We start from the raw sequence: 23,902 nt of genomic DNA, 5'->3' as shown, positions 1-23,902 counted from the left end.
GTGCATCATAATTATGATTGCAGATAGATGTTCTAACAATTGAAAGAGAATGATGACTTTTTTGCTCTTTACATCTTGCTATTTCCCGTCCCATAATATTTCTTGAAGCGAAACCATAAAATATAGACAAACACAAAAAACAGAAAATATACAAAACGTGTGCTTTGCACCTTAACGCAAACTTAAGTAAAATTAGTTCTGACAGTATCCAGCATGACAAAATTCCATGGTACAAACGAGAATAGACCAAGGTTTGAGCAGGTACAGGAGACAATCCAGGCATGAACAACACCAAGGCAAGGTAGACAGGAAGTAACATGGTGTGTAGGAAATCAAGAGACCAGTCTGATGGGAAGAGACTTAAACAAGACTGAAACTCACTTTCTAAACCTCCATCTCCAACTGGACAATTCGCAGGACACAGGTGCACCAAAGTGGCCAATTTATTCAATCCCTTTAATATGGAGGAAGAGTTTAAAATTTTACTGGTTTAATTTGCCCCAAAAGCAACTCTCAACAGTTATGGCCTCTGTCGTCGGAGCTTTGTATGAAATTAAGTCAAAGTGTGGAGCTCCTTTGCCTTTTTTTTTTCTCCTTAAAAAAGAAAAGAAACAATTGTTCCGAGTAAAAACAAACATATTCCGAAGCATGTGTACATTGAAAAGTAAAGAAACTTTATTAATAACTTCATAAAAACTGACTTAAAATTTTAAAAAGAAAAAAACATGTTTTGAAGTCCTTCCGACTGGAGTCGTGTCTCATAGTGTCCTTTCTTTACAGAAATAGTCGTATTAGGACACATATGCACAAGGATTAACACCATGACACACTGTACACGGCGGGCCCCGGCGAGCTCACCAGTCGTCGTCTGAGTCCAGGTCTCTGGGGAGGATCCACTCCACGGATGAGCCCAGCAGAGTCTGAAGCTCGTTCGTGAACTCCACCAGATCTAAGAGCTCCTTACTTTCTGGATTACAGGACTCCAGGTCTTTGGGGCAAGAGAATAAGAGACTTGCTGACACTTGCCGGCAGAACTCGGCCTCCACGATGGTGACGATTTTCACATTTGGGAAATTGCAGCGGAATATGCAGGAGGACATTTGCAGTTTCTTGAGCAGGTCTGAGAGCAACAGCCAGTTACGAGGCCTACACAAGAGAAAGGACAGTGGTTTGAGTTTCCGGCAAAATTAGAGGCGCTCCCAACTACGAACTACCCGTCTCCTGGCGGTGAAAGGGCCTGCTACTTCCACTTTGATTACCCCACCCCCACCCCACTTCTCACTGTCCTTAGAAGGCCTACTTCTTCTTCTTTTTCTTTTTTAATTTTATTTATTTATTTATTTTTGGCTGCGTTGGGCCTGTTGCTGCGCACGGGCTTTCTCTAGTTGTGGCTCGCGGGCTCTAGAGCGCAGGCTCAGTAGCTGTGGCGCATGGGCTTAGTTGCTCCGTGGCATGTGGGATCTTCCAAGACCAGGGCTCGAACCTGTGTCCCCTGCACTGGCAGGCGGATTCTTAACCACTGTGCCACCAGGGAAGCCCGGAAGATCTACTTCTAGCGGGGGAACTCTGGACTCATGTGCATGTGTTAAGAGGCCACCTAGGGCGGATCAGCCAACTTAGACAAAAGCAGGAGCAGCGCCCCTGAATGAGCCTCGTTGCAGGCCACCCCAGTGCTGCCTTGGCTCTGGTCACAACTCAGGTCACCCCTCTCCAAGTAAGTGCACCCCGTTCTAGTCACTAGGGAAAACCAGTCTGTATGCCAACCCAAGGGAGATGGCAAACACCTCTTTGACCTCTCCTCTCCTCCGGCCCTCACGGAGAGAGCATGAGAAACACTCGAGGTCACCTGGCTTTCCTTTCCTTTCCCACACCTCCAACCCGCCCCTCAATGCTGCCGGGAGTGAGGATTTTGAGAAGGGAGGTGGTACAATCCTTCCTGATACCCTGCCACGCTTTATCATCTCTATCCCGAACAGAATGTCACCACAAAGGCAGACACGTTCCCAGCCTCAGAGTCCAAGGAGGATGCTACTCCTTAAGCACCGGGGTCAACACACAGCAGAGCAAGGTCTCCTGATGTGTTCACTCCGAAGGGTTGGTCATGGGGCACAGTGGCCCGACCGTGGGGACAAGACTCGATCTAAGCAAATCTGAAGACACATAAGATCCCAGGTGCCACATACGGCTTTCTCTAATCTTATACGAGAAGAGGGTACACATCAGTATCGTCCCGTGGACCTCACGCGCCTTGGAAGGCCCCTATGGTAGCCGTTTGGGGAGGATCCCTTCCCCAAGAGTTTACTGACTGAAACTGCAATTGCAGTCGCTGACTCCCGTGTCCTTTGGGCTCTAGGGGTGTGTTCCAATGAGGGCAGTTGGCTGGGGAGCCCTCCCACCCCCCAAACTTTTCTGGAAAAGTTCCACTGCATTATGTGAGGTCGGTGGACACTTGGTGAGGAATTCACTCACCCCCCAACCCAGCCACCCTCATCTGCTGAAGGGGATTTCTAACTCCTGCCACCCCACAGAGCAGCTGGGCTGGCTCTCGACCACACGCTGGCCACGCTCACCCCTGAGCGACGGACACCTGGACGTTATAACACGGCAAAAGGGGGTCTTGGGAAAATTCAGATTCCAATAGGTCACCATAGGCCTCGTTGCTGTCATCCTGGTCCTCTGGTCGTGGGGGATTTGCTAAAACATCGTAACCACTTTCATCATCTGGTTCTAAACGGAGGGACAAACAAGAGAGAGGTCAGTAAGCTGGAGCAAGATTCCAGCTGTTTGCCAAAAAGGACCCTGGAAAAATTCTTTCCCAAGCAAGTCCTGCTCACAGCACCACCCCCACCCCCACAAGCCCAACTGAAACGAACAAGGCTGCTCACCACACACAGAGCTGCCAGAGAACTCCGAAGAGCAACCGGGGCTACCGTCGTCAGGAGCCTGCAGGTTATTTAAACAGTCTGGAGAGAGAAGGGGAGAGAGAGAGAGAAAAAGAAACAAGATAACGCCTGCTGGTAAGAGGCAAATGCTGCTGGAGTTCGGGAACATCTCACGCTGGGGCTGGTGTCACCTCCTGACAAGTCCCACTGCACACGCCTCCAGGTATCTGACTGAAACCTCCCCACGCGTCCACCCGCCTTCCTGAGGGACTGCCCGCCTCACCGCCCCAGCCTGCCAAACAAAAGCTAGCCTGGCTAGCTAAGAGTTTTCCAGCCCCCCACCTTGCAAAACTCAAAGTATGTATCTCTTCTTTGACAGACTAACGTTGGGCCGCTTTTCCCAGTAAAGGGTCACTTAGAGTAAACGGGGGGTGGGGGTAGGGGGAACCCAGGTGAAAGGCTGTGAAGTCACCGTCTAGATGCTTGAACAAGACCGTGTCTTGACCTCTGCCGTACCTGTTAAGAACTTCTCCAGAAGTTCGCTGTGGTTCACTTTCTTGATGGTTCTACCTGAGTACGTAGCCAGGGTAGGATCAGCACCGTAGGAGAGGAGCAAGCGGACAATTTCGAGATGATCATTCTTGACAGCATCGTGGAGAGGCCTAGGAGAGGTGCGGGGGATTACACCTGTGCACGCGACGCTTGCTTCTAAGGACACGGGGCAAAATCGAGCGTGTGTGGCCAAGCCTCGTAGGCGCGCTATTTCACCGAGGAGGTGAGTGTACGGTCGCTGCGACAAATTACTCTGTTATTTCAACACATAACCCTTTACGGGACAGGTGAAGGGACCATCTCAGGCCTAATTCTTCAATGCAAATCTCTCTTAATGCATGGCCCAAGGAGGAACTCAGGCCATGATGAAAACGTTTCCAATGAACTTAAATAGTGACAGACTGTAAGAAGGTAACATACGGCGGGCTGGGGGGGAAGAACCCCAGCACCACGGAAGCAGATACGACAAGCCATTGTTACACCATTACAAACAAAACCCAAAAAGTGCAGTTTGTAAAAGAAACTAGGGGCAAAGTGGAACCTCTCCTGAAACCAATTTGGAGATGAGTGATCAACCCTCTCGCCCAGAAGCAGTCGACAGGCAGGGCGAGTTCTCAGGAGGATACAGAGTCCTCCTGCTCGTGTCCGCTGGGGTCAGGAACACTGTCCACAGTCTCATCCAGAAAGGATGCTATTTGGAAACCATGAACCACCAAATACCTTACGGTTTTGCTCATTTTATGACCGTCAGGAAAGCCCCAGTGCCCTGCCTCGTGGTGGCATCCCAGGTACAACCGGGAAGATGCTTGGGCTGACTCAGACCTGGGCCTCTGGCCAATAAACCGAGGTCAAGGACAGAGTGGGGGCCAGGCCCGGGGATGTGGGTGGACACGGCAGGTCCTATCAAGCCAGTTGCCACTGGACCTGTCTGTACTCCTGCAACTTTCAACTCACATATATGTTCAAGATTGAGATTCAACAGACGCTGGTGAAGAGTCCAGGGTCTTAAAAGAGAACACCCCTGATTATTCATGCAGGCTCAACATTTTCAGGGACTTCTGTCCATAAGAGCGTCACAGACTTTTAAAGTTCTATGTAAATTCGCCAGAAAGATCTGTCCGATTCCATTCTAGAGGACTCCGCCACCAGTGTGCTTACATGGCACTCACTCTCCATCTTTCCTTCTGGGGTTCCCCGCACACCCTGAGAACCACTGCCTATGCCCCAGCAGGGCCAGGCCAAGAGCAAGACCGCCACTGACCCGGTTCCATCCTGGGCACTGCAGTTGACATCGGCGCCATATTCAAGGAGGTGTCGTACGATGTTGAGCCAACCTCTTGCACAAGCCTCGTGCAGGGCACAGTAACCCGCGTTGTCGCGGTGGTTCACATCACAAATCTTGTTCTCCAGGCAGTACAAGACCACTTCCTACGGGGAGAGGAGAGGAGAGGAGATACCATCAGACCACGATACAGTGAACCTTGTAAGCGTGACCTCCCCATAGCTTGGCGGTGCCCACTTTCAAAGGCATACATTCTCGGGGCCAAAAGCCCACCATGGCACGGGCAGGCGGCAGGCATCCTGCTGGGGGGCGAGAGTGCGTGAGAAGGGCTTGGAGATGCAGACAGTGTTGTCTAAGGCTCTGCTGCACCACTGGCCTGGCCATGGACAAGTTACCCTTGAACTTCTCCAAGCTTCCACAGGGCTGCTGAGAGGACGCATTCGGATAGCGATGAAAGCCCTCAGCCCAGGGGCCGACGTGACCAGTACAGAGGTGTCACGGCTGCTAACATCTTAGATGACACATTGCCAAGCACAGACCATTCTCACTTGATGGGTCTGTTCGGTCAGTGGCAGTGGACGATAACACAAGTTTAGATCAAAGTATGGATGACCAACACTTAAAGAGAGCTTAAATCAGCCGGAGAACATTCCCCAGCTTAGAGAAGCAGGGACACCCAGGTCAGCTACATCCTCGCGCCCCTTGTTAAGACCCCAAATCAGAACCTGGGCCTCAGATGCTCTTGTCTGTACGTTAAGTAGAGTTAAAGAGAAGCTCTCTCCCTCCATCCTCGAGGAATGACACAAAATGCCTCCAATAACCCCACCCTCTATTTTGCCTCACTCCACCCTCTCGAGTAAATATGAAAATTTTAGACTGATTCTGCCCCAAGTTAATGACAGGAACCTGATACACCACAGGCTGCAACCTCCACATTTCAAGAATCAAATAAAACGGTCACCGCCCCACCCCCCACCCCGGAGATGTTCTGTGTCAACACTGTGCATTAGAATCACTGTTATTAACCTTCTTTCTTTGGCTTGTTAAAATATTAATATGAACCACTCCCAGTAAGCAGAGCAGGAACTTATTCAATGTTTTATTACCTTAAGAAAGTTTTCAGACACATTGAAAGCATTTGCCACCAGAAAACACGTTATACTGTTTATACTGGGTAAGTCGTGCCCAGCAGAGAGCCGGCAGGTTCTGAGAGCTGGGAGTAGGCACAACGTGCATGTGGCCCAACACATGGTCTGCAGGGTAAGGGGGGATGCGATGGGGTCAGAACAGGCCTCCTTGTGACATCTCTCAGGTAACTCATCTGTTAAACCCAAAAAGGGCGTCATCCTAGCCGCCCATAAGTGCGAGATGGGTTCTGTAAAACCTTTTATGCCCTTTGGAGGACACGCCAATCAAAGGTGACCACTCACTTGGGAGCGAACTAGAATGTTCCATTTGCTTACCACGTGAACCCAATGGGGCATGCTGGTAAACCTGGCCATCGGTGCCCTGTTACTTCGGGTCACTGCAGCAGCTCCCTTCCAAAACAAGAGGAGGAAGACAAAAGGCACGCCCACGAATGCGTTTCTCCGTTTACATCCCAACCTGCCAGAAAGTCCACAATCCTCTGGGCTCCCAGGCCACCTGCCCCGAGCCCTGGTATCCAGGATACCGCATGAAGCTGCTGCGCTTTTAGCAGGCCCTCACTAGCCAGACTTGAGTGGACGGCTGCAAGCTAATGAGTTGTGTGCCCCAGCCAGGGAGAGGCCCTGTCACGTGGCTCTGGGATCAGTTCTGAACGCCACCAACTGCTGTGCACACATCAATTTACTCAACCCAGGGTTTATTTGCTGTGACAATCATGGCCTTCACCTGGAAACCTTCATCACTACTAGGGCAGATTCAAGGGTACCTAGAAATGAAAGGCCGTCCAAGCTGGTGGGTAAGTCAACTCTCTTCTCCTGGAAGATGGCAGCAAAGGCAGCAGTAGCCCCACGGCCAGGTCAGACTTTTTGCCACGGGCTGTCCTAACTCAACCACGTTGATCCCACTGTTTACACAGTGGTTCCCATTCCCCCAGATGAGGACGTCTTCTGTCACCCACAGGAACCCAGGAGATAGCAGGAAAGGAAGGTAGTACTATCCTCATTCAACACTTGGAAACTGAGGCCCAGAGATATTAAACCCCAAGTTCAATTAACATGAAGTACTAGACCTATAACTCAGGTCTTTGGTACCTGGTCAGCTGGGAAGGTTCAAAAGGCCCAAGAGGGCCCCAGTTAGAGGGATGCAATCCAGCTGTGACGAGCATCCCACAGGCCTTCTCTGTTGGGGGTCAAGTGGGCTAACTACACTCTCCTAGCTAAGAGGGTGATGGCCTCTAAATGGATGGCAACCGTCGCCACCAACACTTTCTCTAACTGAAAGGTGAAGAGGCGGGGCGGGTCTGTCGACGCAACACATTCCTTGGTTTTATTTTCTCCGCTAGAAATAAACGGGAGTGTCCGAAGGGCAGCCCAGCCATTCCCAAGCAAAGTCAAACTGCTTTTGTCGGACAGCTCTCTGTTCAGCGGCTATAAGCCGAATGCCATTACCTGCAAAATGTAACCATAAAGGCCATAAGCCCGACGTTGTTAGTTAATTAAATGCCTCATTAACTTTTTAAAAAAACATGACTTACTCAATTCATAGAAAATTTAATCATCACCGCTAAAGGCACAAGCATGTGGTTGCACACGGGCGTTTTAGCCTAAGAAATAGAAGCCTTTTTCCCAGGAGGGAATGGTTTGAGGTCTTTGGCCACACAAGTGATCTATTTAACGCGGATCTGAAGCCAGAGTGTGTTTCTAAACTTCCAGAACCAGATTATCATGACATAAAGCTCAGACAGCCTTTATACTGCACATGGTATCTTTGGCTAAGCAGAAGAAAATAACCAAGAATGCTGAAGACAAAACTTCAGGAAAACCCTCCCAAACCACACCCTTATCTGCTTAAGCAAACTGTCCTTCAATTTTAAAAGGTTGAAGCTGCCACATCTCCCAACTGGGCCATCAGCCCAACATTTAAAATTCTGCCCAGAGAAATCCCAGAAAGTTGGATTCAAAGTTGAAAGCGTTCATCTACTTGTCACAATGTTCAGCATCAACACTGGTGATCTGTGGAATCTACATATTGAAATTTACATTTGAAGAAAAAAACAAATCCCACCGTAAACATTCCCAAGGCTTCCTGTGCAATCAAAGGCCAGGTAGCCTAAAAAAGTATGGATCAAGTGCCCCTTGGTCCAGGCCTCAGAGCCACCAAACCAAAATGCAAACTGTCTTAGAGGACCAACGAGGGTCTTTTGACGTCTCTGGTCCCAAAGGGAGGCTGCTGGAAATGATGCCAAGTTCACAGGTGGGGCTCGGAGCCCCGCCCTCCACGGCGGGTGCAGCAGCACCCCGCCACCCCCATCTCCAGCATTTGCTGGAAGCGGGAGTCTACTTTCTCAACCCTAACCCAAAAGTTGGGGTTAGGGGTCTCCCCCCCACCTCCAGCGTTTGCTGGAAGCAAGGAGACTATTTTCTCAACCACAGGGGGTCTAGCTCAACACTATGTGCAACATCTGCTCTGTCCTCCTAGGCGCCCGCTCTCAGCTCTTGGGAAACCAACTGGGTGCTCCTTGGACTTCACCTGCAAGTAACTGCGCTAACTACCACAAAGTGCTCTCTAGCTAATGGAGAGGTCTCCAAGAGACGTGTAGATATACACAACAGCACATTCAACCCACAACAACAACAAAACACCCCCAAACTAAGCATAGCCCTAGTGCTTCCAACTTCCCACCCACAGTCAGGCCTTAGGGCCAAGGCAGGCACACTTCCAAGGGCTCACGGCACTATGGACCGGGGTGGGGGGACACGACGGGAGACGGGGGACAGGGGCACAGAGCTGGCTGAGGGTGTGGGCGCCAGGGCTCCGGGCCAGCCTGGGTCCTGCCACCCCAGTGCTCAGCCACACCTCCACGCTCAGCCTGCTGAACCGCGTTTTACTGTCACCATTCAACTCCCAGAGGGCTGATGCCAGCACAGAAAAATGCCTTTGCCCTGTGGGCTATCACATCACAATTGCTACTGACAAGTATGGTGGGGGAACTGCACAGGGCATGGAGAGGCATCTGTCTCACAGAGGTTTTGAACTGTAAAAAGGGCAATTCCAGTGTGAGCCAGTCTTGCTGAGGAGCGTGGTGGGCTGTGGAGCACTGCTGGATTGCTACCTGTACGGGGATCAGCTAACCCCTCTGAGGCTCAGTTTCCTCATCCGAGAGTGGGCTAGTACTCGTTACTCCCAAGTGAAGATGTTAACAGGGTGAAAGGAGTTACTACAGATCACACGGGCTTAGGCAGATATCAGCTCTCTTTCTGTGTTGCTCTAGCAATAGAGGCTGTCACTGTCATCAGCCGTGCTGGGTTGGGATACAGCAGTGTGGACAGGGAGTTTTGTGCAAGGCTCAACCCCTGCTCCCCGCCCATCAGCCCTCGGCTCCCGTGCCCTCTCAGAAAGAGACTGCTCAGGTCTGCCCCACTCCCACCCCTACTCTGCACAGACACGTCCCACCCGCTACCCCACAGGGGCATCACTCTGCCCCAAACAGCACAAGTTAGTAGAGCTAATAACTACTCTCCTTCTTGCTATTCAGAATCCAAAAGGCTCATTAAAATTCCCCTGGTCGCCAAGCCCTGGGTTAGGTCAGATTTTGTATCAGAGATAAGTGAGCCGGACTGGCCGAAGCAGCCTACCTGCCTGAACGGGAACGGAACATCAGAGAGGCCTGCCTTTCTTTTCACACCACGACTGAACAAGCCACCAAAGAGCCCGCAGTGTGAGTGGGGCCAACGCAAACACCCTGCTGGAACACCCAGCCCAGTCCGCCACGTGGAGGGGGCTGGGCTCTGAGACCCGCCCCCCATCCCCAGCCAGTGTGTCCCCCACCCAAGGAGCAGCAGCCGGCGGATCCTGATCCGGGGCACCCACAAGGATGCTCACCTCGTAGCCAAGCCGGGAGGCCTGCTGTAGGAGGGTCTCGCCTGCGTTCTTATTGACAATAAGTCTCCGCGCTTCCGGTGGCATCGGGCGGGACTGGGTGGTCTCTGGAGGGGAGCTTGAGCATGTCAGCTGCGAGACCTGGGAAGATGGTAACAATTGCTGCAAACGGTCCAAGGGCTTCTGGTCCTGCTTGGCCGGCGAAAGATCATAGTCGGAACTGGGCTCAGGCCGCTCCTGAGTGGAGGAAAGCACTTTTCCTCCTCTCTGTCTGAGGGAGGCGGGGCGCGAGGAAGGGGCTGCATTTTTACTCACTGGAAACTTCACCGCCACCCAGGAGACAGGTCCCCTAGGAAGGGGCAGTGACATTTTTGGGGGAGGGGTTCAGGAAAAGGAAAGCTTTGTCCCCAGAAGCAGAGAAGTAGGCAGGCGGGATGTGCCTGCACAGGCCCGGGGGGCGGGGGAGAGCCAGGGGCAAGAGGTACCTTGCCATCCGCATTGTCCACGTAGGAGTCCCCTGGCAGCGGCAAGCCCCGCCTGGGCTCCTGAGGGATCAAATGCTTGGTTTTGCACGGTCGCTTCGCGTATGGTTTCTCGCTGTTGTCGGTGTATTTCTGCGGCAGGGGCGAAGGCTGCCGATCCATTTCTCCGTCCATGCACAGCACATCTGTCAGGGGGAGAAGCAGCGGGCGTTACACAGTTGTAGCCGGTGAGGAAAGAAAAGCCCATTGTTAGCACTGATCGTTGGAGCAGATTCAGTTTTTAAAAATACGCCAATTATGTTTTCAAAGCACTAATATTTTAATTATCCCACATTCAACCGGCAAATAGGCTAACCCACGAAACGCCAAATGGCAAGTCGCTTCAAAGGGCCGCAAGACAGGGCAGAAGCCAGCCCTTCGTGCGCTCCCGTCCCCACCCGTGGGGGGCCTGGGTGCTCGGGACAGGGCGACTGGCGACAGCCTGAGGCTGGAATGAGGGCACTGACAAGCGCCCGGGGTCACCCAAGACTTCCCTTCCTGCCCAGCTGCGGGCTGGGTGATGAGGAGCAGCCCAGGAAGTCGAGCTCCCGCCTCACTGTCCATTCCATAAGGAAGTGTGCAGGCTGAAAGGACCTCATGAAGAAAACTCCCCGCTCGCCACACGCTACTCTTGTCAACTTGGATGGCGCTCAGGTCCCCTCCAGGGCCGCTTCCCACAGAGGGCGGGTGATCCACCCTCCAGGAGCGCCCCCCGCCCCGTGTGTACCTTGTTCATTGTCACTGCATTTAAGGGACTCCTCCAACCAGCTTCTGTTGCTTTTGCCCTCTGCCCTTTTCCTGCCAGGTTTCTCTTTGGAGATACTATTGCCCTGGGGGGTGACCGCAGGCTGGACCGCCTGAGTCACTTCCGTCCTGCCCTGCCGGCCAGGTTTGCTCTCTGCTGCCGACACCTGCTGCTCCCGCCTTTCTCTAAGGTGCAGCAAGCGGCGCTGCTTTCTGGGATGGAGCCCTGTTAATTCAATGCACACCTCAGGTTGGTCAGCTCACTATAATGTGGCTCTTCTAAATGGTTAGAGGAACTGTTTGTCATTTCCCTCTCAGGCCAGTCAGCTAATGGAGAAATAACTACAAATTAATGAAGAAGCCCCCCGGGGCGGGGAACAAACTGTCGTACACATCACTAACAGGAGTGGGGGAGGGGAGGGGTGTGGTCACTGTGTTGGCTGGAACTTGTCACCAAGTCTCGGGAGGGGGCCTATTTGCCTTTGGCCACCTTTGGGCTCCAGCCCTGGCACCTGGCTTTGGGGGGGTGGGGGGTGGGATGGGGGTGGGGGGTGGGGAGGTGTGAGTGGCTCCCCCCAGGGATCCAGGGTGGGACTGGAACTTTCCACTGCTCCGCTCCAGGACTTCCGTAGGGTGCCCTGCGGGCCCGAAGCGAAACCAAGCCCACCTTTGGAGACCCGTCTCGGCTTGGCTTTCAGCAGAGAGTCCTCCGGGAGCACAGTGGTCTCAGTGTGGTTCCTATTGCCAGACACCTTGCGCTTTCTGTTCAGCCTGAGGGTGGGGCTGCGTGACGCGTCCGGGGCCGCCTGGTCGGCGGGGGACTCTCTGGGGGGCTCCGTGTCCATGTCCTCAGGAAGATCACTGTCTTCTGGGGCTTCGAAGGGGTCAGGTTTGCTTCCATCATAACACTCCCCTAGGGGAGGGGAGACAACCCGGAAAGGAGGGAACAAAGGTCACCAGGAGCAGGCAGGACCCCCATGCCCAAGGCAATCTGCTACCAACAGACGCACCCCCCTTTGGAGACCAGGGGCCTCACACGCCGGAAGCACAAAACCCTCAGAAAGACGTCCCAAAGGAAGGACAGCTGAACACAACCAGCAAAGAAAGCAGAAAATGAGGTGCGTAGCCCACTCACAATCCATCCTTCAAGGGTCAAGGTGAGGCATCTACACCATCCCTCTATAGGCATGTGAGATCACTCCCTAACTGCTTAACTCTCCAAGGTGGCTTACTTTTAAAGGGGGGGTGAGTGACCTCACAGTAAGATCCAACCAATCAGGGCAGAGCTACAAATGACTATGGAAACAGCTGCTAGTCAACAAAAAAGGCTGATGTCATCAAGAGACCAAATAGCCCCCAACTGCCATCTACACAGACATAGCACCCATGTTCACTTGGGTCAGCAGGGGCGAGGGTGAAGAAAAAGGGTAGGGAAAGAATGGTGGGAGGCTGGGAAGCTGGGGAGACCAAGGCAAGAGGAGCCTGGCAAAGGGAAAGGAAAGGCTTCCTGGTGCACACACAAGGGTCAAGGGCAATTTCAAAGAACTCAACCAGATTGCTACAAGTCCGTCTGTCCTCTTTCCACACCCGTGGGGGGAAAAGCATTTCACTGCCATCGAGGGGCTGCTCCTATTTCCTGTCTAGGAAGAAGGCCCTCAGTGACACCAGTCACCCACCTGGCACGTCTCCACGCCTTCCTTCCCAGGCAACAAGCATCTAAGGACATTTCAAAGACAAGACTCCAACCCCCTTCATGGGGGTGGGGTGGGGGGATGTGGCGGGCAGGGCTGAACTGCTCACACCCCAGCTCCGCCTGTGTTGCTCCTGCCCCCTCTGCTCAATCTAGCATCCACTTGGGGCTTTTCCTCCAATCACCCCAGCCTAACATCACTCCTCACTTTTGCTCTAGCCAAAGCAACAGTTCAACTGCTTTGCTAGTCACATTGTTTCTAACACACAAAGAATTCCATAATGATCACTGTGCTGTTAAAGAGTTCCCCGGGGCCTCCCTGGTGGCGCAGTGGTTGAGAGTCCGCCTGCCGATGCAGGGGATACGGGTTCGTGCCCCGGTCTGGGAGGATCCCATATGCCGCGGAGCGGCTGGGCCCGTGAGCCATGGCCGCTGGGCCTGCGCGTCCGGAGCCTGTGCTCCGCAACGGGAGAGGCCACAACAGTGAGAGGCCCGCATACCGCAAAAAGAAAAAAAAAAAAAAAAAAGAGTTCCCCGAAGATGACCCTGTGTCCATCACCGGCCGGGGGTGGGGGTGGGTGTATGAGTTTGGTATTTCGTTAACACCTGAGCTAAGCTCCCACAGCCCGTTTTTCTAGATGAAATCATGGACACACCCCTCACATGCTGCTCGCATTCCTCCTCCTCTCCCTAGACCACTTCAAGTATCACTCCCACTTCTGCCCAGCCGGCTGGTCCCCTGATCAGCCTCTCTTGGGGGCATTCCCAGCATTTAATGGCAGCCAGTTGTGGGGATGAACCTCACCCTGGCCTGGGCTAGCCTGACCTGTGCTCTCAATGGTGGAACACACTTAGCTTTTCTCCAAGGGTATCCCAAGGTGGGGCAGATCCCCATCTACTCTTGCCGGAATGGTGGAATCACCCCAACCGCGAGGGTCTCCTGCCATGGCAGCAGGAGAAACCCCAAACTCCTGGCCTGTGCTTACGGGTGATGCAGCCCAGGCTACCGCAGGCCCGGTGAAGACGGCGTGCTGTAACTCTCACTCCGGCTGCTCTGTGACCCTCTTAAACACTCGGGCAGGAATGGCGCCGCTTTACAACTCGGCCCCCTTCACTTGTAAAGTGGGAATGTTACTGCTAGCCTCCCTCCAGGGGTGGGCTTCATAATCACGGGCCGGGCTCAGCACAGAGAAAGGCTGGAAAAATCCCTTTAACCAAAAGATGCCAAGACTTTCAGACCAGCCTGAATCTCAGGCCTGAAATGTAGGAAATTTTAAGAGGTGAGCCCTGCTGGTTACACCATTGGACTTCTCGGGTCCAATCTGGTCCAATCAGTCTTCCCTAAAAGCTCCGTGGGAGGGCATCCATGGAGGAATGGAAGGGCTACCTTAAGAACCCCCATGTCCAATTTGAAAGTTTCTTTTTCCAAACTAGGTCCATCCACCCTTCCCCCAACCCCGGAGCCTTTTAGGGCAAAGATCTCAATTCCCCTCAGCTAAGGCCCCCCAAGACCTTACGCTAGTGTGACCTTACCCAGGCCACTAATAACCCTGAAGGACACCCACCCCGACTGCCCAAGATGCCCATGGCCACCAGCTATGGGGTAGAGGCTCCGTGTCACTTGGAGCTTCTCAAAGACTGTTCTAACCACGACCCACAGGAGGATGACCCTTGAGGGCAAAGGAGATGGGGAGATAAATAGATACACGGGGATCCTAACCATCAGGCTCTGCCATCATTGCTACTTTTGGCCCTTCTAAAAGTGGGAAGCCATGTGCCCTTGGTCACCCAGTCTAAGCAAGATGTGAACGTGGTCCCTGCAGCATGGTCCTATGACTCACAGCACCTATATCCCAAATGCATTATGGTTGTACCATAGCATCACCTCACAGAAGCATCACCACAGCAACATTTACAAGTCACTGTGGCAGCAAAGCACCCTCACCACGGTTGAGCCATGCCCAGTGAGGCCTAAACGAGGTGAGAGGGTTCTGAGTCGCTGGAAGGCTCCCCAGGATTAAAATCCCCTTCTCTGTAGCTTAACTATAGCACCTCCAGTCAGGGCTAACCTTGTTCAAAGTTACACCCGCTACACAAGGAGTGCAGGGGCCTCTGTTCCAAAGGAGTTTACACACGTGCAGGTGCTCAGCTGGAAGAGAAGTTCCCTGAGCAAAGAAGTTTCATGAAGCCCCTCGACTGAGGCTTCCTCCAGCTCCTGGCCAGGCACTGCCACTGAGCAGGTCCTAGGCCTGTCCCAGCCAAGTGGTTGGCAAGGGAGATGGTTACTCCAAGTTTGAGAAGGAAGGGACCAATGCCTCCTTGCCCCGCCCCATCTTCAAATGCCACTGAGGGTTCCTAGTGATGAACTTCCAAGTCTGAGGAACCTCCCAACTCATTTGGTGAACTTCCAAAATAAAAATTTCACTCAGCCACCCATGTGATCATAAAGAATAAATGAGTATCTCGGCCACTGTGTTTTCAAGTTAATTTCTTTTTTAAACAAGCCCCTAGCAACAAGATGCACCCGCACCAGGACAACCAAGGCCGCGCAAACAGCACCCACCACCTTAGAAGCTCCTGGGCCCTCCATGGGTAGGGGCTGCCTCAGAAGGGGGAAGGCATCTTGAAGGCGTCCTGGACCCTCTCTGGGACCCCTGCCCGCCCCAAATCCCCGCCCCAGCTCCCATGTGCTCACAGCTCGGCTCTCGGCCACACCGACACCCATGAGAAGGACCTGAGCCCATATCAGCTCAAGACATGATGGCCCAAGAACAAGAAGGCCCATTCATATCCAGCTGAATGGAATGAACACCTGCTGGGCCTTGGACGTGGAGGCCGCGGTAAGAACAGTGGCCCCTTCAGGTGACCTTTCCTGACCAGCTATTTACAAACCCCACGTCTCTACAAGACAGAGGGTGGGTGGGGAACCCACCTCCGTTGCCCCAACCTTTCAAACGGAGCCCCTCACCTTCCCCACCCCTTCTCCTGCCCTCCCATGGTGGCGATTCATGGCTCACTGGGCCATGTCCCGGGTGCTCCAGGAAGAGACCCGTCGGTCGGTCTGAGATTGGAGGCAGGCGGTGGGGGGAGGGGGCTTTCGGAATCATCTGGGGCTCAGGCCCTGCTCCCCATCAGCCACACCGAGTTCTCGTCTCCACGCTCAGCAGGAAAGACTGGGAAGGACGCACACAAACGTCTCTGGGAAGAAGGGCGGGTGAGGCCACTAAGACGTGAAGGGCAGCGGCCACCCTGGGTTTGGCCACGTTGCTGGAGAAAAGGGCGAGAAGACTCGAGGCCGGTTAACTGCCCGCTCCCTTCCTCCAGCCTCCCTCACCGTCCACCCACAACAGGCAGATCCCCTCCTCAGAAAAGTGCAGCCCCGTGAACTTGGCCTTGCCCACTTTTATCACATCTCTCTGAGAAACTTCCCCAAGAGCTGAGTTATGAGGCCACTCGGGAGGGTAAGGGCTGCGTGTCAGCTGTGAGCACAGGCAAGGAGGGAGGCCTGGACCCTCCGTTTTTCATTCCAATCCCGAGGGGGAGGAGGTCGGAATCGGCTACTCCAGGCACATCAAGAGCCCCATCCCTCGGGTAAGGCCGCCACTGACTAGCCCCAGAAATCCCCTTCTACGGGAGCCACGTAGGACAAACCGGTCCCGGTGTGGCTTACCCAGAACCCTGGCCACAGGCCTTTGTCTGACCCCAAAGATGAGCTGGGGGAGGGCAGTGCTCCAAGCAGCAGAGAGAAGCACACGCTGTGGCTGACCACAATTTTCCCAAACTGCATCAGGCACCCACGACCTAAGCGTGCGGGCGAACGCTGACCCTACGACTGGGTCCAAGGGCCTGGGCCTCCCAAATGTGCCCACCACCCCCGACTGTCCTGTCTCAGGAGGATTTCACGCCCACCCTGTCCTCGACGTTCACCTAGGTGCCCTCACTCACCATCACCGGTGAGGTTTCTGGGGTCCGGAGCAGGCTGCAGGCCACAGGCCACAAGCACGCACACTGAAGAAAGCGGGAGAAAGACCTCCACTTGCTGCCAACACATCTCATTAGCCCAGGAAGTCTCGAGGGCAAAGCCCGAAGTCAACCCCAGTGGGGGAGCAGCTGATGGGACCGCAGAGTGTGACTCGAGGCAAACACTAGCTTTCTCTCCAATTTGGCCTCCAAAACAGAATACACCCCGTCTGGTAGGAAGAACGCCCTCGTTGATCCCACGCCCTTGGAGCGTGCTGTCAACTCCTAATGACTGCAAACAAGCCTGCCACAGAAAATAATTATGCTCGTCTTTCTGGTGCCTTCATCAGCCCTCATCTCACTTTAATGAAACCTCTGCCTTTGGAGGGAGAATCCGAGTACTCTCCACTCCCTCCCACAGGAGACTGTCACTCTGGAGGGTCTGGCTCTGGCTGCAAGTGTCATTCCACTGCTACCAAAAACCCGTATCCGTACCTGCTCCAAAACAGAACACATACCTGCTATGCTGGAGGTCTTGCACCGCCATTCCTCTGCTCTACTGTATCAGACTATTACCAACTACAGGACTAGCATTGCTCCGGAAAAAGGAGATGCGTGCCAGGAAACAACATTTCATAGGTGCTTCACTCCTGGATGCCGCAACGCTCAAAAGGACAACCAGCCTTGCTATCCACAGCTGGGAAGGGTGGCCAGAGCAGCCCGTTCTCCGAACAGCCAGCACCCAGACGCTGGGCCGTCGGAAGCGTATTGTTTCCTCTCACCTCCCTCGGCACTGGGAGCGGAACCGCCCCGTTCCCACCGACGTGGTACCACAAACGAGCCGCCTGGGTCCACTTACATCTCTCACTGTCGTTCTGGTCGGCAATGGCCTCCTCCAGGGCGACCGACTTTGGCTTTTTGTCCTGACTTCCTTTCAGCCTTTCCCAGTCAGCGGGGCTGAATTTGCGCACCTCGGAGTCTTTGGTCGTGGGGTGGCCACCTTCTCGCACTTTCATCTCCAACTCGGAGAAGCGCATCACTGCACGCTACAAAGAGAACGGAGATGGTAAAAAGACACACCTTACCACCAAAGCTATTTCACTGCCCTTACCTTAAAGGAAAGTATCTTCAGAGAAAAGTTTGCCCCAAACCAACCACAATTTATGATACAACTGAGATATTTTAAAATTGAACGATAAAAACGTAAGTGTGTCTATGTGTAACTAGTCACACACTCTTTCTTCGTAAAGCCATATGTATGTAGAGATATATGTGGTGTGTATGTATAGCCATACATACACTGTGGCATACAGACATTCTCTTTCGAAGGTAAATAAAACAAAACAAAAACACAACGCAAAGAAAGCAAAACAAAAACACAAGAGAAAAGAAAACAAATGCACAATGAATAAAGACGACCATGGCCCACAAACTTCCCTTTGTATATTTGGAAATGAAATTTAACTCAAAAGGTTTATGGAAGATTCTAGTAATAAAAATTTGAAGAACTGACCTCACAGTAAGCAGCGGGTAGACATAAAATACTGTCCTCTTGTAATCCTTCCATCTATGTCATTAAAATGGGCACTCAATGGATCATTTAGATAACTTCATCCATTTTTATAAGCATAAACCAATTTTTTTCTTAACATTGCAAAACAATTTGGCTTTATTTGTCTTTTAATTAAAAGTAAAATATCTTAAGGAAATTCCTATACAACATCTATCATTCACTAGCAAGTTAAATACATACTCTATCCCTTTAAGCAAGGTTTGTTTTTTTGTTTTGTTTGTTTGTTTGCTTTTTGGTGGAAAAAAAATTGCACGAATCTCACAGACATGCGGCCGCTACACACCTCCACCAAGTATCACGTAAGGCATTCTAAGCAGCGCTTTTAGGTATATTTGTTAACGTACAGTAACGGCAGAGAAATCAAAGCGATTGATAGGTAAATGTCATGCAGTCTTTTAGACATCCTTCGCAATAATTAAAACTTCCGTTATCAGCATTTGAGTGGAGTTTGCTTAAAATCTACAGAATAACTTCAAGTATCCACTTACGTCCCCTTACTGGACACATTTCAAACATTTAAATTATCCTAAGCTTCATTAACCAAATCAGCCCGGTGTCCTGCCCTATCATACCCCCGGCCCCCTCCTCTTCACACATTAAAAAAACCTGACAACTGCTCAGGCTCCTGAAATTCGGGTGGGGGGGGGCTCACCTGCAATGCCCGCTGGTCCCGGCCGAGCTGACTGGAGTCTGCGTACAGTCCGGTAGCGACACGCTTGAACCGGTCACCCACGTAACCAGCGGAGTTTGCGATTCTCTTTGCCAGCTTAGATGGCTTCGGGTTCAGAACTTTGCCATCGGTTGATCCTGCCTCGTCAGCTCCGTCTTTGGTGTAGGTGGGGGTGACGTCCACACTCGGTGGGGCACTGCCCACGCAAAATGGTTTGGGATCCTCTTGGGTTTTCCCGAAAGTGACCGCAGAGCCGTCGCTCCCCAGGGTCGGCTCCAGGAATGGAGTCGAGACCGGCGTCGCCAGGTTCTCCTTGTTGGTTACCGCTGGAACATTCTCCTTGCTTAAGCCGGAAACTGGCTGGCCCGGAGCCTGTTGGAAAGTATAGGCTTCGTGGAAGTCACTGATGCGCCCCAACTCCTCTCTCAGGGCAATGAAATCCCGGTGTGGCTGTAGGGCCACATTTTACTTTTTATTTTTAATATATGTTCACATGTTTCCATAAAGGATCCAAGGTGGCCCATAATGTAAGGACACACAATATTAGCTTTAAAAAAACATGAAAAAAAAAAAAAAAAGGTAAATCATGATCCTGGAAATGGGTTGCATCCTTTTAAGGGGTGAGAATAACAGAATGAGTGAGCCAAAGATTTGGGAAAGGATCTCACATTTCCAAATGTCCAAATCTTAAAATTGCACCAAGTGGGAATGTAGCTGTGGCAGTATTAACCTGAGAGAGCTCTATGATCGTTGTCTTGACTCATCACTTGCTTGCAAGGTTATAAATGACAGGGTAAGTGAAGGAGGGCAAGTAGACAGATAAGAGTCATTTCCTCATTCTCAAAAGAAGGGGCATCACCTAGGGAAGGGGACTCCAAAATCCTACAGGAATCCTCTGGATATACTAAATTTTCTAGGTGGCAAAAAGTATCTCATTTGACCCTAGCAGCCAGATGGAACTTAGAAAAGTAGTGAAAAGCTACTCAACTGAATGCACGTCATATGACTACGAGCACGTCAGTGAAAAGTTCAAGGGAAGATGCTGTAGAAGAGCAGTTCACCTTGTGGTTGAGCGTCCTCAGAACGTGCAATGGGAGGTGCAGCACCTGCTCTGTCTCACAGGGACCCTCCAACCTCTAAACGCATCTTTCCTGGGAAGCTGAATTCAAAGAGTCAATTTAAAAAGAAGATAGGGCTTCCCTGGTGGCGCAGTGGTTGAGAGTCCACCTGCCGATGCAGGGGACACGGGTTCGTGCCCCGGTCCGGGAAGATCCCACATGCCGCGGAGCGGCTGGGCCCGTGAGCCACGGCCGCCGAGCCTGCGTGTCCGGAGCCTGTGCTCCGCAATGGGAGAGGCCACAACAGTGAGAGGCCCGCGTACCACAAAAAATTAATTAATTAATTAATTAATTTAAAAAAGATAAAAGTCTCTCATAGAGAAATTTTATCAGAGCCTAGTATTAACAGCTGTAGAGCCACAAGTTTCCCACGATACAGCCTTAGCAGAGGCTGTTAAGGCAGTGACAGAAAATTTGTACCGAGGGAAATAGCAGAAGAGTTTGCCTACAATTCACGAAAAGGATCCCTGCACTTGGCCTGAAGGAAATCAGCAAAATTTGTAACAGCCTGTGTATTTGTATGCGGGATTGAGAATGAATTTCATTTTTTAATTTCTCTGAATTATCACATAAGATTCAGAAGATGCTCTCTCTGCCTAGAAGCCACCCCACTGGGATAACTATGCCTACGGAGTTCCTTTGCCTATGACTCCGACTTGCTAACAGACTGGCAGCCTGGCCCCAGGGCCTGGTCGCTGCTCCCAGTGCAATGGTGGATATGGTGTCAACGCTTGCAAAATCAAAGCCCCTTACATCCTCTCCATGCCTCGGTCCCACCCCCCACCCCACTCACCATTGATGTTCAGGAAGGGGAAGGTGTCCTGGATGGGAACGTGGTGCTGTGACTGGTCCAGCTCATCTTCCTCATCTTCTTCATCCACATCATTATCTTTCTCATCCCAAGGAGCAGATCCAGTGGATCCTACCCGAGAAACACACACACACACACACAAAGGTCAAAAGTGAGGCGCTCACGTTGCACTGTCATCCCTGCAGCTGACCCACTGTTCAAGCTAGGCACTGCCAACACAGAGGTTCCTTGGGTTCAGTGTGCACCCTCAATGCCAAAGAGTGGGAACCAAGGGTGTTCACCCCACTCCCAGCTTCTCCTACGGAGCCCCAGTGCAAGCTCTCATCCCCTCCCCTATCCAGGAGCTGCAGACCCTGCTCCCTTCTCCTAGGAATCTTTTAATTCCTACTCTAAACCCCTTTCTACACATTCGCATCCCTTCTAAGGACCCAAGGAGCACAGCTTCTCTCCTTTATAAGCTTACTGTGAAGACAGACCCTTCCCTCATGGCAGAGCCTCACTAGATTCACTGGAGGTCAAGTCTAAATTATCTGGCTCTTAGTCGGAACTGGCTAAACATTGAGTAAATATAGGGATCAGGTGGTATTCTCCTAGGAAAAATACCATACAAATTAAATGATCACTTACCCATCATTTATAAAGAGCACTTAATAGCCTTCCTAATGTCATGGCAATTGATTCTTAGAACAGCCTTTGAAATACGCAGGAAAGATGAGAACCCAGATTTTATAGTGGAAGAAGGTGAGGCTCAAAACGTTGAATGACTTGATTCAATGTCCCACAAGTAGTGAAATGGAAAGACCGAGGTTTATAACTCAGACCTTCTAAGTTTTAAGCCCTCCTTCTTCTAAACTACCTGGCCTCTCTTCTCAGTGTTGAGTCCCAAGAGAAGTTATTTTTTATAGAACTCAATACCCCCTCTTCTTTCTAATGCTTTACTGTTCCACTGGGTGGGCAGGAAGACTGTGCTGAGTTTATATCTTTTGTTCTCTGGGTTCTTTCTAGGGACAGCATTTCTTGCTTTATTTACCAGTCTTCAACTTTGTAAGCGAGGCGACTTTCAAGTCGACTATCGCTTTAAGGGTCCAGCCCAGAACCTGGCACACTGTCCACCTTCTCCCCAGCAGCTGGGGCCTCACCTGGGTTAATGATAGAGCCCTGGGGCTGGGGGATGTCACACACTTGATATATCTTCACTGGGTTCATGGGCACCTCCTTGGTGCCGTCGTACATCAGGTTGAATTCCCTGCTCTTGTTGACGCACAGCGGAGCTGGGCCTTCCATTTAGCTGGGTCGGGGTCGTCCACCCCTTCCTGGTACTTCCCCTGTCTCCACAGCCCAGGCCTGAGGCATAGGAAACTGCAGTGAGTGCCTGCTTGTTGCCCAGAAACACTGGAAAGTGTGCCCGCCCTCCCTCGTACAGACACAGATACACACAGCCCTGCCTGACCGCCCCATCACCCCAACTCCAATTTACAGAGACTGCAGCAGAAAACACCACGCTGGGGACCAGGCAAGGCAGGGCCCGAGAGAAATTAAACCAAATGCAAATACAGTATTTTAAAAAGAGGAGCCTCATCTCAAGTGCTTGTGCCAGCATCATCTGTCAACACTACAATGGCCTTAATGAAGGGTTGAAAATAAAGAAAAATCTGGAACAAGTATACACCAAAATACTAATGGTAACTTTTGGATAGCAAGATTTCAGGTAATTTTGTTTTGTTTTGTTTGCCTTATTTGTTTTTCACATGAATTGCTTATATAATAAGAAGAGAAAGGGAGGTGGCGTATGATATGAAGAATTTAGGCTTGCAGTTCCCTCTCCCTTCAGTCTTTAATCTGATGCACAAATAACTGTTGAAACCAAGTACCTTTAGGAGTAGCAGCCCACAGGAGGGCAGGAAGCACGCTCTGGGGGTTCAGCTGGCCTCAGTGCGAGGCTGAGGGCCTCAAGTCCTAATAAACTCACACCACCTGCCTTTCCCTGCTTCCCCAAACTCCCACATTGGGAACATTTTGCTGGGAACACCAGGGGCTGGTGGCCTGGGCCAAAACCAGTGGGGCCCCGCCTCTCTGGTTTTCAATTTCCAGGTCTAACAGGCATTTATGTGTCTGTTCACGGGATATCAGCCCTCCCCCACTGTTAACGTATCTCAGATGTCTACACTTTCTTCAGGGCTGTGACGTATGTGCTGGTGCAGAAAAGGGGGAGGTCTTTGGCAGAGGACTCAAGATCAAGAGAACAAGATGGACCGGCCAGACTGCTCCCACTTGATGTTAGGAAGATAAGGTGGCCATGTAGTTAGAATTCTGCAGGGGAACATAGCCTATATAGTCTATGGGTTTGCAGATCCACAACTTTTATTTTTTCAGTAATGCCAACCAACCTCATAAGAGACTGACATATAATCCAGAATGCCAGTCTACTCGTTTTCAATGGGGGATAAAGCTGGTCAGTGACCAGCATGGTTAAGTCCAATAACCTGGACATAACCATGTATGATCTCAACCAGTAACTCCTGTATCTGGTTTCTAATGACAATTCCAAGAACATAAGACCCACTCAACATTTAAATCCAAATTTTCAGATGACTCCAAAGCTAAATGGAAATGATTTGATATTGAACTCTAAATTTGCATTATCTAGACTATCTCTTACCCAGTTGGGTAACCCAGAATCGACAGTAAAAGGCTCCTGCTTTCCCAAAAATCACAGGGCATAAAAATGAAAAGCACTGGAAAGGCAAGACCCCCAGTGAATTTGCAAAGCTGCTTTTGTGTCTTTTTCTTTTTGACCTTGAAGCCAGGAGAAATTCTAAAAATACAAATGTATTAATTTTTAAAACTTGACTTTACTGAATATTGTTCAGATCCCCAAGCCTACAAAAATAATTTTATTTTTTAAAAAATGCTCCCTCTTCAGACTATACTACAAAGCTACAGTAATCAAGACAGTGTGGTACTGGCACAAAAACAGAAAGATAGATCAATGGAACAGGATAGAAAGCCCAGAGATAAACCCACGCACATATGGTCAACTTATCTTTGATAAAGGAGGCAGGAATGTACAGTGG

General features: G+C 51.3%; 1 protein-coding gene across 1 annotated transcript in view; it reads right to left on the bottom strand.

The window, feature by feature from the left end:
• Nucleotides 1-696: 696 nt before the first annotated feature.
• The window catches only part of LOC309797545 (BCL-6 corepressor-like), a 28,835-nt gene continuing 5,629 nt past the window's right edge, over nt 697-23,902 (bottom strand). The window contains exons 2-15 of the mRNA XM_082646041.1: nt 21,968-22,172; nt 20,811-20,939; nt 18,882-19,271; nt 18,170-18,223; nt 17,516-17,702; nt 16,642-16,704; nt 11,674-11,919; nt 10,227-10,408; nt 9,745-9,978; nt 4,696-4,862; nt 3,399-3,544; nt 2,886-2,963; nt 2,571-2,727; nt 697-1,146 (exon numbers count right to left, since the gene is read on the bottom strand). Coding sequence (XP_082502167.1) covers nt 855-1,146; nt 2,571-2,727; nt 2,886-2,963; nt 3,399-3,544; nt 4,696-4,862; nt 9,745-9,978; nt 10,227-10,408; nt 11,674-11,919; nt 16,642-16,704; nt 17,516-17,702; nt 18,170-18,223; nt 18,882-19,271; nt 20,811-20,813 — 2,199 coding nt within the window. The 5' untranslated portion in view covers nt 20,814-20,939; nt 21,968-22,172 and the 3' untranslated portion in view covers nt 697-854. The remainder of the gene's footprint in view (nt 1,147-2,570; nt 2,728-2,885; nt 2,964-3,398; nt 3,545-4,695; nt 4,863-9,744; nt 9,979-10,226; nt 10,409-11,673; nt 11,920-16,641; nt 16,705-17,515; nt 17,703-18,169; nt 18,224-18,881; nt 19,272-20,810; nt 20,940-21,967; nt 22,173-23,902) is intronic.

The sequence above is a fragment of the Mesoplodon mirus genome, assembly GCF_964341445.2.
Source record: "Mesoplodon mirus genome assembly, contig: HAP1_SCAFFOLD_701, whole genome shotgun sequence".
Lineage (NCBI taxonomy): Eukaryota > Metazoa > Chordata > Mammalia > Artiodactyla > Ziphiidae > Mesoplodon > Mesoplodon mirus.
Note: the sequence above shows the minus strand (reverse complement) of the source record. Positions and strands in the feature narration are given on the sequence as shown.